Below are 18,327 nucleotides of genomic sequence, written 5' to 3' on the forward strand. Positions count from 1 at the left end.
CTTTTTTTTGTTTAAAAGCAATTTTAATTGACAGCTTGTTGTGTCATGCTTTATGCCTTTTTGTAAATTGTTAAATTAAATTATTTTTTCTTTTAGTATTTCTTTTTTTGGTGTTTCCTCTAGTATTATTTGGTATTGTTTTATTTGTTGGGGATTATTTATTGTTGCATTTAATGATATTAGGTTTATCGTTTTTTTTATGTTTGTATGTATTATTAATACTTACCTTGTGTTTTAGTATTGTATTGATACTCGATGATGTATAATTGAATATAGGTTGGGCTTTACTTATGTATGTATTCTGCCTCTTCCGTACAGTTTCAAACCTTATTTAAAATCTACAATCAAAATTTAAACATCTTTTGTGTAATTATAAATATTTATTAATATGATGCATCTTTACACACGATCAGTTTTGAGTTAAAACAATTCATTATTATTACTGCTCTTTTAATCTCAAAATTTATCTTCTTGATTTTTCTAAATTTACAGAATTTCTAAGATGTATTGACACCATTCCAAAATAATATTAATATCCTGCTGTATTTATTAATATTTTAGAGTAAACAGATGAATTTTGAATAATCTTGAAGGTAGCATTTATGAGACATTTCATTTCTCTTGATTTCGTTTCATTGACACTTTGGTGACATAATCTACGTAGCTGAACTGTCCGTATTCATTAACTTCTATATCTTCTAGACATTCTGCCATTTCTCTTTGGCCGAACATATCTCCCGCACTCATCATTGCATCGCGAAGTTCGTCCACGTAAGTATAACCTGTTCCTCTCGAATCGAAAACACCAAAATCCCTAATAATATCGACACTGCAATCGGATTCTTTTATCTCTGTTTCTATCATATTACATATCAATTTTGAAAAGTCAGAATTTCCATCGGATGAATCTCTCTTCATGATTTGGCCGAATTCCTCATCCGGAATGGTTTGCCCCAGACCGATCATAACTGTTCCTAATGATGTCAAAACAGTTTGTATATGCCGAACTGTTATATTATCCTTTTTTCCTAACTCTAATTTCCCGTTACTTAATTGGAATCCCCACAGTTTCTTCTCCATAATTTCCAAAAGTTTTGCAAAGTCAATACAGATCGGTTCTTCTTGTAAATCCAAATCTTCATTTAATATATTCTGAAGATCTTCTTCTGTTAAATTTTTGCCCAAAGATTTTGTTATAGTACTTATACAAATCATTCTTTTTCTTAATTCTCGAATGTTAGCTGTATTGGGTGTATTTATATTAGAATTTGTTTCATTTTTATTGATATCATCGTCTAAACTGTCTTCTTTCTCGAACATTTTTAAGAGTTTATGCAAACCTACATTTCCTTCGCAGTTAACGTCTTCTTGAATAATTTCGTCCATGTCTTCGGTAGATAAAGTTTCTCCTATGATTTTAATTAAGTATCCTAAACTATTGATAATTGATTTTCTAATTTCAGTAGGTTTTACGTCTTTATCGTTACTGTATTCTTTTATTTTTGTCGCTATTTCTCCGTCTCCTAAACTCGCATTTAATTCGTATTTATGTTCTTTATCTTTTGATCTTAATTTCAAATTCTGGCTGTCATTCTTTGTCTTTCATTTCTTTGGCTGTAGTGTCTTGTACCTGTACCTGTAAATCATACTTTTCCAATAGAAATAGAGCCGTACCTTTTATCAAATTAACGAATACAGTCGACCCCCCTATAACAGTGTTGATTTTTCCGTGTTATATGAATTCCATNTCAACAAAACTAATGCTCTGGCCACCAGCACAACTGGTAGTTCATCACCTCAGGTAGACACTGGGAAAATTGGAAGTACATTATCAGGAAATTGATGAAAATAAAGAAAAGTATTCAGACGAGGACTTGGACTCTCTGTGTTAGTGTCAAATTCAGTAAATAAACACCCAGGACACGGATAATACCCTCTTTACTGTAGGCATATGCATGACTGATTTAGCGTTATAAACTTTACATAAAGGACAAGTTTCATAATGTATTCCTTGTCTTAATCCCAACATAAATTAATTGTATTGTAGATTAGTTGTATTGTAAAATCTATTGTAGCTATTGAAAATGTGTAATAAATTGTATATATACAAATATTGTAAATTTTATTGTAATACTATTATTATAATTGATGTAAAAAATACTTGTCAATAAATGGCGAGGTACTGTACCTCTGGAATCTCAAACATCCCTTCTACCTTTCTTTTCTCCTTTTCTAATACTACTCTTCTATTTCCATTTTTCCTTCCTTTCTATCTCTATAGTAAACACAAGATAGCACAGGAAACATAAAATCAACATACAGCTTTCTCTGATGTATAATACATATAGTACTGTCTGTGCTAAAAGAAAGATAAATTAACTCTTGATTTCAACAAAAAATTTACTTCTTTTTTTTTAACAATAACACAGTTTTTTTCGTGTAAAAAATCAATCGGTAAAAAGAGGATAAGTGTTCTTTTGTCGATCGTATTATTTCAAAATCGCGTTAAAAAAGGGATTGGTGTATTGTAACCATTACAATGAAGGCCGAATGGGCTCCAAATCGGCAATTAGTATTTTGTTGCTTACTCTAGGGAATTGAATCCCGGCTAAAAATCAGAAATCAGTGTGTCAGTCAGTAATTTATTCCCGTAAAATTTTTAAAGCGTTTGTTTCCAGAGATTAAACTACCTTGTGATTTTGCTCGTAGTTTCGAAATAACCTAATTTTAGCCTTATAATGATGAGTATAGTATTTTTATTTATTTATTTATTTATCAGAGTTTTAACTGTTATCTATAGAAAATAAATGTTCGAGATGTAAGCGTTTCAAACGACACGTATCAGGACAATTACAAGCGAGATCGGCTCATGGTATTTGCTCCTCAATTGATAATATAAATACAGCATTATAATAAACACAATAAATTATATGTAACAAATAAATGCAATATTTATTTAATTAAAAACACATTAGGCAAGATGGGAATTTCAGGCTTTGATACATATATTAGGTTGTAAAGATGTAATTTAGTCATTTTCAAAAACCTTTATTGACAATTAACTCAACAACGTCTTGTTGTACTCATCATTAATATTTCATCTCGCCATTTTTGTTACAAACTTTTACTACTGTAAGCATAGAATTACTGCAATTTTTCTATGAAGAAAGCCTCGAGTGTCGTTCTCAAATGGATATTATCACTGAACTGTTTATTTGTAATGTGATTCTGCAGGATGATAGTCAATTGGCACCAAGTATGAATAAAGTGGATGAACCTCCCAGCCCATACTGGCTACTTTCCCTAAAGTCATATTTATTCTATGTGCTGGGAAGTCCTTGTGGTAGATCAGGGTGTAAATTTTTGGAGTGTGTGGGAACACTTAAATTGTTGCTGTAATTCTTTGGTACCCAACCGTATGTTAAAATATAATTTCAAAAAATTGGTTTATTTAAGCGAATACAAAAGTATAGACAAATAACATTCGTAATGTAGTATTAAAACAAATGAATTTGCGAATTTTAAACCATTATATTGAAGGTTAAAAAACTCTCCGATAAAAACAAAGATTACGCAATGTTTTTATATAACGTATCATTATATTTTTTTGCTATATAATAACATCCTCATCTTTTTAAATTACAAAAATTCGACGTGCTGAAATTAAACACATTATACTCTATACGAGGGTATATCATTTACTAATAAGAAATTAGATTATATTATAAGGGATTTCATTTGTTTACAATGTGTTTATTAAGAAGTAATATATCTTTCTTCTTTATACTATTTATCACTGTTTATTGTTCCTATACGAAACAACAGGTACGTTTAATTGTAAAACATTATCTCGCTTATAATATTTAATACTTATAATCCTCGTTAATATAATTTAATAAAATCCTAAGAAATTATTCATAATAATTTGAAATTCGAACGTTTTCTATAAGTGAATGATTTTTTTCTTTAGTTAAGTTACTACGAAGAAGATAATAGTAAGTAACTTATTTTTTTTTTAATATACAAGTCGTCCCCCCTATAACACTGTTGATTATTCCGTTTTATATAAATTCCGTGTTGTACGAGTCACTTAGATTTTACAAATTCGTGTGCCAGGCTGTGAACGGCTCACGTATTTGTAAAATCTAAGTGACTCGTACAACATGGAATTCATATAAAACGAAATTATCAACAGTTTTATAGGGGGGTCGACTTGTATATAATGGATAAAATTAATATAAGTATCGTGCTTTTTTTTATCTTTTTAATTATATTATTTTTATTTTAAGGACCAACATGTATAACAGATATGGATTTTCAAAATGCTAGATATGGTAGAGTCTTTAATGGTCAGAATGCAAAGATGAACGATTTTCGTTTTGTGGTAAGTTCAGGCAGTTTTTCTTATATTTAAATATAAAAAGAAAGAGAATATAAGGAGAAATATTGAATAATCTGTGTAACGTTTTGTGTGGAAGGTTGCTATTATGATGAATTATCAACCGATTTGCGCAGCGACATTAATTACTGAGAGACATTCGATGACAGCTGCTCATTGCTTGTATGGGTAAGAAAGAAAAAAAAACATTAATAAAATTATTTCAATGTAAACAATTCGCTAATTTAAATTATTATATTTTAGGGCAAGTTTTTTTATAGGATTTATGACACTGAATATCGGAGCTTACGATCTTCGAACAAATAAAGAAGTTACAAATTATCTTCGAAAAATTAAGAGATATTATCTGCATCCCGAATATTTAAGCCGTAATTCTAACAATGATATATGTATCATTGAATTTTCTCCTCCAGTTCATCTAGGGAAAGATTTAAAAGCTATAGCTTTACCTCCACAAAATATTCAACCTATTCCCTATACGCCGTGCATCGTTTGGGGTTGGGGAAGGACTTCCTACAGTAAATATGAATTGCTCTTTAAATTTTTTTAAAATTTATTAAAAGAATAATTGCTTTTACTTTTATTCATTTTAGAAGGTAGTACACCTTCTATTTTGCAGCGAGCTGACCTCATGATTGTATCGAAAGAACGTTGTCAGGAGTCGTCGAGGATTAGGTCTACAAAGACTGTGATATGTGCTGCAGGAAGTAATGGAGAAAGTCCTTGCAACGTACGTAATATATAAGTATTACTTGCATGATTTTCTTTACATGTTCTAATATCGAAACACCGTATTTTCTCGAAAATGAGCCCTAGCATGATTTTGCTTCCTTATTGAAAGTCCTCCCGAGAGTCGCATGAGCGATCTTCCAAAGGGTTTTTTTCAAGTAAACGTTACTAAAATAACAATTTTTTAAACTTTAATATGCTATAAAGTTATATCGTTTCTTATGTTGAGTTCATAAACGTAGTGGACACCACTGGTCTAATGTAAGAAAGGAAAAAGAAAGCGGAAAAGTGATTAACGTGTGTTTTACTGCGGTAAATACCTGAGTAGAAAACGCCTATCTTTACGCTTAATAATGATAATAAATCAATATATAAAAATGAAAATATTAATTTTCATTCGTAAGTCGATTTTTATTACTATTTTATCTGAGAAAAACATACAAATTTTAAATGTAAGCAGTTTCACAATTTTTTTTACGATAAACACCAGATCGGCAATTTAGTATATTATCATTTTTACGTTCAATTTTTTTGCAATTTATAATTTTAAAAATTTAATTACACTATAGATTCATACAACAATATCATCACACTTCACTGTCTACTTATTTCTTACTTGAAAGAGTTCTTTCTCCATTTTATTAACTAGTTAATTAATTTATATTTTATTTTGCTCTTAACAGGGAGATTCCGGATCGGCGCTTCTCGTACAAATTAATAATTTTTATGTTGCTTATGGAATTACTTCATACGGTTCTGCTACGTGTAAAACGAATAATTTGCCTGCATTCTTTACCGATGTATCGAAATATATAAACTGGATATATGATTTGACTAGAGAAGCTGATTGTAAACCTAGAATTTATACCTAGGAGAAGCTCATACATCAAACTTTTATATAGAATTCTGCGCGTAAACACGACTATTGTTCATATGAACAATACGGAGTTCATATTATGTAAATAGACATTTTCATTTCATAGATAATTATCATTTAAACAGATTTATTTATTAATTACTTTACAGCAAGCACCAGCATTTACTTCAGTTACTTTTATTACAGAAAGGTCTAATTCAATCTAATGAATGTAATTAAATTGGGGAATTATCCTTATATAATGTAAATTATTAACGATTATTTTGAGAATTTATTTTAATAAAATTCAATAATTCATAATTTATGTAATGTAAGTAATGTAATGTAAGTAATTTAAGCAATGTAAAAAATGTACTGTACTATGATCAATTTTTTTCGTATTCTGTTCTTATAAATGTTTTTAACCGTGAATTAACTGGAAATTCATTAATGTAGCCTACTTATTAGATTGTTAAAAATAAAATACAGTTATTTAAAATAAAACAACGGTTTTATTATTTTAATCTATATATATACGCCTACATAAATGAGGATGTTTGTTTGTTCGATATACACTCCTAGGCCATTTGACCAATTGTTACTAAACTCAGCAGTTACGTTCAAATACGTCTTACTTAGGTAATGTCGTACATCCCACTCCAGAATATCTATTGATTTTTTAAAATTAATTAATTTCTATCTCCATTCGATTTGCTGGGTTACACGTAGCGCCATCTATTGGCAAAAATTTAACAAAATAATAAACTAAATATAATTCTTATGAAGGATATAATTTTTAAAAATATATATATTATATTCACTTAATTACTGCCACAACGATAAAGCGTGAAATACACTCATCATGGTCACAGTAATAAAATGAAGATAATACTGTATATAATTACTGAAACAGGTAGCACATAGTATTTGCCCTTGTAGAATCGAAAGTGTTACCCTGTGTAAAGCCTATATTAAGTATATTGGGAGACTATCCGCTGTTTCGACGTGATAACTAATTTCTCTTCTGTTCATAGATAAGCCCTTCTGTTCATTACGTCTCAAGCAGTAAAGAGGAAGATGTTTTATCCGACTGTTCCGGAGAGAACACCAAGCAGGCCTAGAATGAGTAGTCTCGGCCAAGATGAGGAGGTTGTGGAATTATTACAAAATCAGAGCTTTGATGTAACGGAAGGTTGTTCGTTTATTACCGCGTATGCATATTGCTCTTAATAGTAAAGTGGAGGAGTTTATAAGGCGACTTGAACATCTCACGGAATGGATTAAGAATGTGTATGAGGCACTCGTTGATCTTGAGGCCAGATTAATCGATATGGAGTCAAGAGTGGATTCGGCTGGATCAGAGAAGGGGAGTTTTCCCCCATTGATAATATCCGCAAAAAATTGATGGATCTGCAACGAGAGATGGATTATATAGATAATCAATGTAGAATTAATAATATAGTTTGGAGGAAAGGGCTGGACTCAGCTATAGACTCTTCAGCTATAGACTCTTCAGCTATAGGCTCTTCGAAGGCAGTTAAATCTCTTGCTATAAATAAGTTGAATTTACCTTTGTTGCAGTATGTAGATGCTAGACGATTTGGTAAAAAATTTGGTTTGGTACACTTAATGATTAATTAACGTTTAAAAAGGCACTTTTTGAGTTTCGTAATTTGAATGTATTTGTAAACAATGACTTTTCACAACGATTAAGAGGCATTAAGTGTAAGTTAAGGATGTTCTGAAGACAAAAGAAATCTGAAGGTGCTCATAATATTCGTTTAACTCATGATAAAGTAATTATTGATGGATTGAATTACGGATTTGATGAGGAATCGGGTATATTTATTCTTATCTCTACATAACAATCACTGGATCGCTGGTATTAAAAATAAGCCGAATTCTTGTTGGAAATATGTATCGCAATTCGATATAATTTTTCTTTTAATCTGAAACCTGGTATTTTTCTAATAATAATAAAAATAATTTGGAGGTTTTATCGAATTATAATTGTATTATTGGTGATGCTTTTAAGGATTGTAATAGAGGTAAATTTAAGGCTGGATGGTTGTTATTTATAAGAGTAAGTGCAAGAGCAAAGTTTGCAAGAAATTTTAATTAATTTTCACTTTAATAAAGGTTTTAATTTGTTTATTTTTGGTGATTTTAATGCTCGGGTAGGTGAAGGAAATGCTACAACGGTGATGTCTTTTTGTATTGATCTTGCAAAGAGAGGTAGGGTATCAATATTTTTACAGTTACCGGTGTTAGACAGTGTAATCATTTATTAATTATCGTATTACGGTAATTTTTTACTGTTGTGTATAGATTTTTGTAATTTGTATAAGTTTGTATACCCCACATTATGGATGTGACAAAACAAATTAGAATACAGTTTATATATACAATAGTGAGGAGAAAATAAATATAAAAGTAATAGCATAAAATAAAATACAGGCAGATGATATATCATCCAAGTTTGTTTATATTCGAATAATGATGTCAGTCAATTAGTCATTCAATGAGGCAAGAGAGTTTATTGTATTAGATCTTCAATCTTAATTTTACAACGAGGTGGTTTTTTGGCAACTAAAAGTTCTATAAAGACAGACAACGCTGAATATATGGCACTCGTAAACTGTAACAGAATAGGTATATATAATAATTTTTGTAATTAATACGAATTTTAAGAATACGAATTGATTTGTGTACAGTACAGTACATACAGTTATAAACCATATTTCTAGAAATTTAAGTATAACAGAATGTATTGAATGAACTTACTCGAATAAAAAAGTTCTTTTTAATATAAAAGAATCCACCGACATTTAATCCAAATGGAGTTTTACCAAATCTGTACATACAGTTATAAACCATATTTCTAGAAATTTAAGTATAACAGAATGTATTGAATGAACTTACTCGAATAAAAAAGTTCTTTTTAATATAAAAGAATCCACCGACATTTAATCCAAATGGAGTTTTACCAAATCTTTTCATAAAATTCAGCATCTATTTTTTTAAAAAAAAATAAGATTATTTTTAATACATTAAACTTTTTCAATTAATTTATTTAAATTCATTCGAATTACCTTTAGTTTTGTTTCTAACGATAGATCAGCAGAACACAATTTATCGATTTCCACAAACTTTTCATACAACTTGAAAAAATTAAAATTAATCTCATAAACCAAATTGCATAATTCATATATAATGTAATAAATAAAGACAGTTTAATGCTTTAGTATATACAGACATATGATAGTATATATTAACATATGATAACATTATTTGAATATCATTTAAATTACTATTTCAAATCTTTCGTGTCACAGTATGTACAACATATATGTCCCGTATTTCAGTAAACTTTGCATTCAATAGGAAATTTAGGTCCACGTTAGCAAAGAAAAAAATCTACAATGGCCAACTTATATGTGACATTGATATACACGATATATTTACGTCACGTATATTAAACCCATAAACTAAATAACCCATGAATAAATAAATATATACTTGTATGTTATATTTAGTGGGTGAAAATATGCAAGTAACAATACAAATTAATTTCTTATGCAAACAGAAAATCCTAACCTAACCTAACCTAACCTAACCTAACCTAACCTAACCTAACCGAACCTAACCTAACCTAACCTCTTTATAAATATGTTATAAATAATATTGAAATAAATACAATTTCAATTATGTATTTTTTAAGAATGATTTTAAAGCTATTTACTTAATAAGATAGGATAGGTTTAAGTTTAACTCACTTACCAAAGATGTAAACCGAGATAATTGGAAAGTCGCAACAGTACTACCGACGATCATACCTAAGAAAAGAATACAGATTGCAAAACGCATAAAAGCATCAAGTTTAAAGAAAAACAATGCACAGAAGAGAAAACTTGACTGATACACTGCAAAACAATATACAGCTGGAATGTATGCTTCATACACTAGATTTAGTTCTTGTATATAAGTCCATAAATCCCAATGAGTTTGAATCAAAGTTTCGATTTTATTCTTGAGAAAACTTTCTTCTTTTGTTAGTTCATCGACTACCTGAGATAAATATTTGAATCTCTTCGAGAGCATTACGCACAAAGCACCGAAAAATAGAACACAACAATCTAATTGTCCAATACCGTAAATGCACATTAATGTGATATTTAGATTACAGAATGAGAGCTCGAATTGTGAATCAATTATTTGTTTTAATGTAGGATAAAGAAATAAATCAATTACGGTTATAACTGTGATTATTGAAAAAAATACATTTGTAAGACCGGCTATAAAAATGATTTGAATATCATCTGCTATTTTTTCTTCTCCTTCATATCCACTGTTATTTCTAGGAAAATAAAGTCTTTTCCTTTTAAATAAACTAAATTGAAAAGATACGAAAATAAAAAATGTAATTAGAATAAATTTTACAAATATTTCATTTTTAGGAAACATTCGGATCCATCCGACACAAACCAAATTGTTTGTTATCTCTTGAGCAGAAAGTATTACATTAGTCCACATAAATACCTCTATAACTGTTTGATATAACAGATATAACGAATTATCAGCATATTGATTACAATTGCAATACATAATTTTAATTCCAAATATCTCTAAGGGGGTGATGATTGGTCGTAGAAAACACACAAAGCACAAACTATGATTCCTGTAACCTGGATACATGTTTTATTCTTAACTCTTAATGAAAATACGAAGAATTTTAGGTGTAGATTATGACTATATTTCGTGGTTCTATTGAGGAAAAGGCCTTACTAATAGATAAAACAGCTAGCTAAGCGAAGAGAGAAGCTATAAGACTGCACACATCCATGTTTATCCACCGACCATTGGTTGAGAGAGAGAGAGAGAGATTGCAAAATATTTCGTTAAATAAACCAAATGTAGGTTTTCTAAAAGAAGAAAGAATATTTTTGAATAGAAATTACGCAAACGATTGATTTTAGTGTTTGTCTTGAAGTCACATGATAAACTGCATTAGCGACCTTCACTAGAAAGTGTATTATGTAAATTGTTTAAAAGCATTTGATTTTATTTCTAGGACTTAAAATATTTTGATTCTAATTATTCTTTATTTAACATTTCGCTTGATACAAGACAATTGAGTCAATTATAAATTTATAAAAGCTTCGATAAATTATACAAAAATATTTTAATATTTGGAATGTATTTTTATTAAAGATTGTATTGTTTTTGTAGGTAAATTTAATTGGTTATGTACTGAAAAAAAACAAACCATAAAAGTGCTTCTTTGTCTCGAAAAATGTACAAATTATCAGAGAAACCGGCAACAATTAAAATCTACAATTCGAATTTACTGTAATTAAACTTTAATCAAAATTTCAATCGATGATTCATTTTAATTGGTTTATAACATGATCCACCACTTATCTAGTAACGTTTATATGTAAGCAAATATTCTTGTGATTATCGAATTCTATATAGAAATATAACCTACTTCTTAATTAACTGATTGTCTTCTGTTCACTTATTTTTATTGATAGTTTTGAATACAATAAATATAGTATAAATGTAGTGCTTAAATGTGTTACCTACAGTTGCAGAAGACCCGAGAACAAGTCCTATGGGTCGTAAACCCTAAGAATTTTTCGGTTCTAATTTGTTGGATCTACAATAATCATGGCAAGAAAAGACTCTTATTCCTCACAGGGCTAAAAGAAGTAAGAAAAATTATATATAGCTTTAATTATTATTATAGAAAATGTATGAAATGTTCGAAAATGTCCCATTAAATTTGGGTGTGTATTTTCTTATATAGAACAGGACTTTTTGCCTTTTGTAATTGGATGTTGTTTAAATATTATGTCATACAATTTTTACATATTTTGATGCCTTTTTCCTTCTGATGACCACCTTGTAAAGTCTCTCAAAGTGTATCCAATGTTATGATGATTCCTTTATATATCTAGCCCATTCCCAATAAAACCAAATATGCAGTTATGTAAAAACAAAGTGAGAATTTGACTTAGACAAGGGTAGAAATCAAGGTTATCTTCCAAAGTTTCTGATATAATACATGAATAGCCATACGTTAATGGTCATCACTCATTATAATGCCAAGAATTGCTGCAGAAATTACAAAAGCAGGCCTTGAGGTCTCCTGCGAAGGATGCAGAAAAGTTGAATGGACTGTGGAGAACAAATAAAAGTAAAAAAACACAATAATAAATCTGGCAACAACAAGTGAGTCTTTTTTTATTATTCAAATTTCACTTATATTTCTTGGTACTACAAAATTTAGTCCCGTCCAGTTTTAAAAAGACCACAATAAATGAATAAATAAAACTAAAGGACCTTAGGTGATTTAGAAAACAAAATATTATTTTGGGAGGACATAGTATTAGTTTAACAGCATGAACTAATGTTTTGGTGAACGTCCTGATGTGGAATCACCTTTCGTACTTAGTAGTGAAAGCTACTCATTCGCATCTATCACTCTAGAAGACTTGCCATCACCACTACCTAAAGTTTCTCCATCTCCAGTCCATATTCCAAAGCGAAAATCAAGTACAGACATCGAACATTACGCCTATTTTATAGTTATAACCATAAATAATTAGCTCAATAGTGGGATCATTTGCATACTACTAAATATCTTGGTTTGCATTTCATTCCAAGTTTCACTGGATTATAAGTTTTAAACAGTTCTATCTCGCTTTGCGTTTTCATCTTGCTTTTGCTCAATGATATACTTCAAGATTATGATTGCCTGAATCCTGAATAACATTAATGTACCAAAGTAATGTACCAAAGTACCAAAAGTTAGAATAAGAAAAATTGAAAATACCGAACTGAAAGAAGTATATCATCTTGTAGGATGTTTCCACTTGTAATGCAAATGTTGTGTTGTGTAACACACAAGCCATTCGACTCCATTTTTGATATATCTAGATAATTCACTCTTCTCCATCTTCCTTTGAGATGAGCAAATGATTTCTTATTGTACCTCACTTCTTGGGTAGCTGTCAAGGGCCCGTTGTCATGATAAGGTTTCATCAAATGCTTATTCATTCCATAAGCACCATCTCCAATAATATGGGAGTCACATGGAAACATTGTTTTGGCTTCCTCGGCTATTTTTCCAGATAGTGAAGAGCAGGCATAAACCATGGCATCATAGACACAGCCATAAAAAGAGCATTAAAATAATGAAATTGTCAAACACAGCTGTAAATGGAAAGGTTAAAAAAATCTCTAGGCATTTCACCCGGTTTTATTTTACATATCAAATATAGCATAAAAACTTTTAAAAACTTCAACAACGAGTTTAACTTTCTCGGCAACATTTAAAACTGCGTGTGTGGCACCTGTTACACCATTTTATTTTAAAAACTTTTTATATTTTTAATTATTATAAAATGGTCAAAAGCTTAATTTTGAGTGTAGGAATGGATTTTATAATAAAATAAAAAATTGTAAATGCTAATAACGACTAAAATAGTCACTAAGTCCGACCCTACTTGAGACACCTACGACACACGACCGTCTTTAGCTCCCCACCCCCTCGGCCTTTCACCACCAAAATTTAATAGAATCAATCCTCTAATACGCAAACCTCCCTGTAAACTTTCAGAAATTTCCGACAAAAACATAGGAGTTATTAAGCTACAAACAGGGTGAACAAAATCATGCCTCTCACACACATACTAACATGCATACATACAGAAAACACCCGAATTTTTTTCATTTTTCGACGTTTCAAAGTCCTCCGATTCCAAAAATGTTATTAAGTTTTATACACAAATCACAATTTTGCCTTTATACTTGACCGACCGAATTATTTTTAATTAATAATTGGAGCTGAAGAAGCAGATGGTAAGGTTATTGTATACCGATTGCGACAACTAATGATGTCATCGTTCCAGATCCACCACCTTTGTTCGATTTTATCATTGAATGATACATCAAAGACGGTAATAAATTCATAAAAACAAAAGCAAATAAAACGTTTTATAAATGTCTTATAAATAATACATTTGTAAAATGTAGTGTAGAAGAGGTTGTCAGGATAGAAGCCATGAATGTACATTACCTTAGGTTTTCAGTTGCAAGATACGCTTGCAATCCCTGTGTATATTACACTATATAATAAGAAACATACAAAATTATTATATATATGTAAGTAGTGTGTATCAAGTTTATAAAAAAAATTGTATAGGTATATGAGAGCCGCAATAAGGATGTAGAAGAGCTGTATGAGGCACGCGAAGCCACCCTGGGTAAGAGTATTATTAGTTTTAAACAAACCAATGACATTATTCGTTTCAAATAAAACGGGCTACGTCATTAGCTTGCTTATCCAGCTATAAAGAGGCTTTTATTTTTACTTTAGGTAATGCACCCTACGTTTTAAGGATAGAACAAAGTTCAGTCTTAAAACTGGCATACTCTTTACTCATTTGACCAGTACAATACATTCCGGAATAGAGAAATATTTAAAGTAACTGCTCACGTAATAATAATACAATGTAATACAGGACCGTATTACTCATAAGACTGACTAGACTGAAGCCTAGGATCTTCGGAAGGAGTAAGGAATTCCTCAATTTTAATAACATTAATAATCTTAAGATGATCCTCAACATGGGTATAAGTTACTTTACTTCGGCCTATCGTACCAGGGTCAAGCTGTCGACTGTAGTAGAATAAAAGATTGAAATGGAGTATGGGCCGGCAATGAATTAATTAACCATTTGTTAAGTGACGTATTAGCATCAAAATACATCACAACCGTTCGGTGTGACGTATTAGGTAACCATTTGGTAAGTGACGTTAACTCAACGTCATTTATCAAATGCTCGCTTACTACATTATTTTATTCATTCCATAAATTATAACTAAAAAAAGTTAGTTTATTATTAAAACGATTCGATATTATAATAATTATATTTTAATAATTCATTTTTGTTTTCTAAAAGTCTTAGACAATGAAGTGAAACGAACAGATGTGTAAATGAAACAGTTTATTTGACCCCGAAATCATTTGGATTTTTAGGTCGTTTATCGTTTAAAATAAGTTAAAAACTATAATAAATTAATCTTTATTAAGAATATAAATTATTAATAAATAATATATACGTATATTGCATTAGACAACCATTGTTACAGATGCTAAACGGTAGTGTTCATTTATTACGTTACACTTGTTTATTGGTTATAAGAATTTTACCGTTTTACGTATTATAATTTATCTCTAGTGTTATTAAATACAGAAAAACATCTATAATATTTCACTCATTACCTTCCGAAATTTCTCACATATAAATACTATAAAAGTCTATTAAAATGTTTAAGTGTGATTTTAATAAACGGGTACAAAGTTAAAGTCGACTAATAAATCGAGTAATAAAAAAAAGCCAAGGTGTAATTATAGTATTATTAATGAAAAAAATACGACTAATTTATAAAATTTTAATTGCTAAACATTATAAAATGTCACCTAGATACTTTTACTAATCACGGGAACAGGTAGATGTTTCTGCATCTGGATAACAGCTGCTCTTAATTGACAATAGTAAATGCGTTTTCATCATCACTGAAAATACTTCTCGACTTTCTAGTTAAAAACTGTATCAAACTTATGAGTTTTACTTTAAAATAATGTTTTCCATTAGAATTATATTCTTTTTATTCGTATTAAATTCATCATTTTATTTTACCTTCTCGGAAGGAGTAAGTAAATTCAATATATACTTTTATAACCAGGAATAATTCTTATAAAATATCAATAATAATTTCAAAATATATTTCAGAGTTCTTCCTACGAGTCTGATAATAGTAAGTGTAATAATAATACAATATAAATGATTAATATTTAATTATAAATTGATAGATTTTTATTATAAAATTTTATTCCTAATTATAAAGCAATTTAAAATCCGTCTATTAAACTAATTTTATAACTGAAATGTAGTAAAAGATAATATAAAATATTTATTTCTTATTTCGAAACGTTTATTACTTTCTATTACTAATAAAATTTCATTTTTTTTTTTATGATATTGAATCAATTTAAATCTCTTAATAATTTAATCACTAGCATTTTGCAGGGAGGTTTATATATTAAAGGGTTTAATAGTGATTAAAGGTCGAAGGGTGGGGAGATAAACCCATCCCTACCCTCAAAATTAAGCTTTTATAATAATACTAGATGCAAGGACCCGCTTCGCTGGGTTTTTATTTGTATGTAATATAGTTTTTTTATATATATAAAAGACTGTTTTTCTAAGTAATCTAGAATCTAGCTGCAAGGACCCGCTTCGCTGGGCGAAAAGTAACGATAGTGAAGATTAAGATAATTACATTATAGCTAATCCGTTTGCACAAAATGCAAGAATTAGGTCCCCCGTTTCCAGACTAATTAGAGAATTTTTACGTTTAGTCAAATGAACTATTTTCAACGTTTCTGGAACGTTTACAATCGTTCTATAATCGAACCAATATTCGAAATAGAAAGCCACTTTCAACCACTTTCAGCCTCATATCTCCCGCACCCTTATAGCTATCGAGACGCAACCACCATAGTGCACGAATAGAGACTTGGGGCTACCATTACATTCAAACACCATTCACGTGCGATGTGTAGTTTTGAAGGAAAAGTGAAATATAGGGACATACATGTCCATTTTTATATATAGATATAGATATAGATATAGATATAAATATATAAAAGAAAAAGTATAGATATTATTTTTTCCTTTATCGAATAATTATATATTTTATTAAAATTCTCCCTTGTTAGAATTTTGCGGCCGAAGTTTTCATCTCTCAAACGTTAACGCCGAACGTCAAGAGCAGCAATCTTGTAAGCGGTGCTCGACGTTCGACGTTCACGTTTGAGAGATGAAAACTTCGGCCTCAACCTTTCTATTATATTCTTCGTTAAACGGCAGAGGACTTCTCCCGAATCTACTTGAGTAGCATTCGTATTCTTAAAATTATGTTGTATTAAATTATATCTATAGAATCACTACAGGATAATGTAGAGATATAACTAATTTTTTAATAAAGTTTACGCTATATTTATTTTCCATTTATAGGGCCAATATGTTTAACAGATATGGATTTTAGCAACATTAAAAATCGAATTGTTGGTGGAAGTGATGCCGATAAAAATTCATTTCGATTTGCTGTAAGAATAAAATTAATTTATTTTATTAATAAATTACACGAAACGTTACAAATCTTGTTAAATAATTTACTATATTTTAAAGGCTGGATTGATAACTTCGTCGAGTTACACGGGACGTATTCGAACCGATAGAGCAGCGTGTGCTGCCACATTAATTACCGAAAAACATGTAATGACGGCTAGCCATTGTCTTTACGGGTCGGTATTAATAAATCTGTTTAAAAAAATAAGTCTCTTAACTAATTTTAATTTATTTATATTTTAGTAAAGAACACTTGATATCGTCTATGAGATTGAATATTGGAGATTACGATACTTACGTTACTGACGAAGCCAGAAATTATATTCGAGGAGTAAAATCCATACATATGCATCCCAGATACGTAGACGAAACTTTTAATAATGATATCTGCATTTTAGAACTTGATAATCCCGTTCCTCTGCAGAGATCATCTGATTTAAGAGCAGCAATTTTACCTCCTCAAGATTCGTCTCTTTCTCCTGGGACCATCTGCACCGTTTGGGGTTGGGGAAGATTATCTTACGGTAAGAAACTATTAATTAATAGAGAGGTTGCGGCCGAAGTTTTCATCTGTAAAACGTGAACGTCGAACGTCGAGCGCCGCTATCTTGTATGCGGCGCTCGACGTTCGACGTTCACGTTTTACAGATGAAAACTTCGGCCGCAACCTCTCTATTAATTAATAGTTTCTTACCGTAAGATAATCTTCCCCAACCCCAAACGGTGCAGATGGTCCCAGGAGAAAGAGACGAATCTTGAGGAGGTAAAATTGCTGCTCTTAAATCAGATGATCTCTGCAGAGGAACGGGATTATCAAGTTCTAAAATGCAGATATCATTATTAAAAGTTTCGTCTACGTATCTGGGATGCATATGTATGGATTTTACTCCTCGAATATAATTTCTGGCTTCGTCAGTAACGTAAGTATCGTAATCTCCAATATTCAATCTCATAGACGATATCAAGTGTTCTTTACTAAAATATAAATAAATTCAAATTAGTTAAGAGACTTATTTTTTTAAACAGATTTATTAATACCGACCCGTAAAGACAATGGCTAGCCGTCATTACATGTTTTTCGGTAATTAATGTGGCAGCACACGCTGCTCTATCGGTTCGAATACGTCCCGTGTAACTCG

The 18,327-nt window shown here is 30.2% G+C and overlaps 2 protein-coding genes across 2 annotated transcripts in view; both read left to right on the forward strand.

The window, feature by feature from the left end:
* The first annotated feature begins 3,709 nt into the window (after positions 1-3,709).
* Positions 3,710-6,176, forward strand: LOC111636395 (chymotrypsin B-like). Its single transcript, XM_023381639.1, has 7 exons — positions 3,710-3,825; positions 3,971-3,995; positions 4,290-4,384; positions 4,479-4,567; positions 4,643-4,917; positions 4,993-5,129; positions 5,812-6,176. The coding sequence occupies exons 1-7, from the start codon at positions 3,748-3,750 to the stop codon at positions 5,998-6,000; spliced, it is 888 nt and encodes a 295-aa protein (XP_023237407.1). The 5' UTR covers positions 3,710-3,747; the 3' UTR covers positions 6,001-6,176.
* A 9,371-nt stretch (positions 6,177-15,547) lies between these two features.
* LOC111636401 (trypsin II-P29-like) overlaps positions 15,548-18,327 on the forward strand; it is a 10,525-nt gene continuing 7,745 nt past the window's right edge. Inside the window, exons 1-5 of the mRNA XM_023381646.1 lie at positions 15,548-15,707; positions 15,788-15,812; positions 17,075-17,166; positions 17,249-17,364; positions 17,432-17,712. Of these exons, the coding sequence (XP_023237414.1) occupies positions 15,636-15,707; positions 15,788-15,812; positions 17,075-17,166; positions 17,249-17,364; positions 17,432-17,712 (586 nt within the window). The 5' untranslated portion in view covers positions 15,548-15,635. The remainder of the gene's footprint in view (positions 15,708-15,787; positions 15,813-17,074; positions 17,167-17,248; positions 17,365-17,431; positions 17,713-18,327) is intronic.

This window comes from Centruroides sculpturatus, unplaced genomic scaffold (assembly GCF_000671375.1).
Source record: "Centruroides sculpturatus isolate CEXI.00-Female unplaced genomic scaffold, Cexi_2.0 scaffold1062, whole genome shotgun sequence".
NCBI lineage: Eukaryota > Metazoa > Arthropoda > Arachnida > Scorpiones > Buthidae > Centruroides > Centruroides sculpturatus.

Bases quoted from the DNA above. Each gene is read 5' to 3' on its own strand.
- LOC111636395 (XM_023381639.1), top strand. From the start codon at position 3,748: ATGTGTTTATTAAGAAGTAATATATCTTTCTTCTTTATACTATTTATC. The intron at 4,385-4,478 runs GTAAGTTCAGGC...TTTGTGTGGAAG, and splicing joins TGAACGATTTTCGTTTTGTG to GTTGCTATTATGATGAATTA. The intron at 4,568-4,642 runs GTAAGAAAGAAA...ATTATATTTTAG, and splicing joins GCTGCTCATTGCTTGTATGG to GGCAAGTTTTTTTATAGGAT.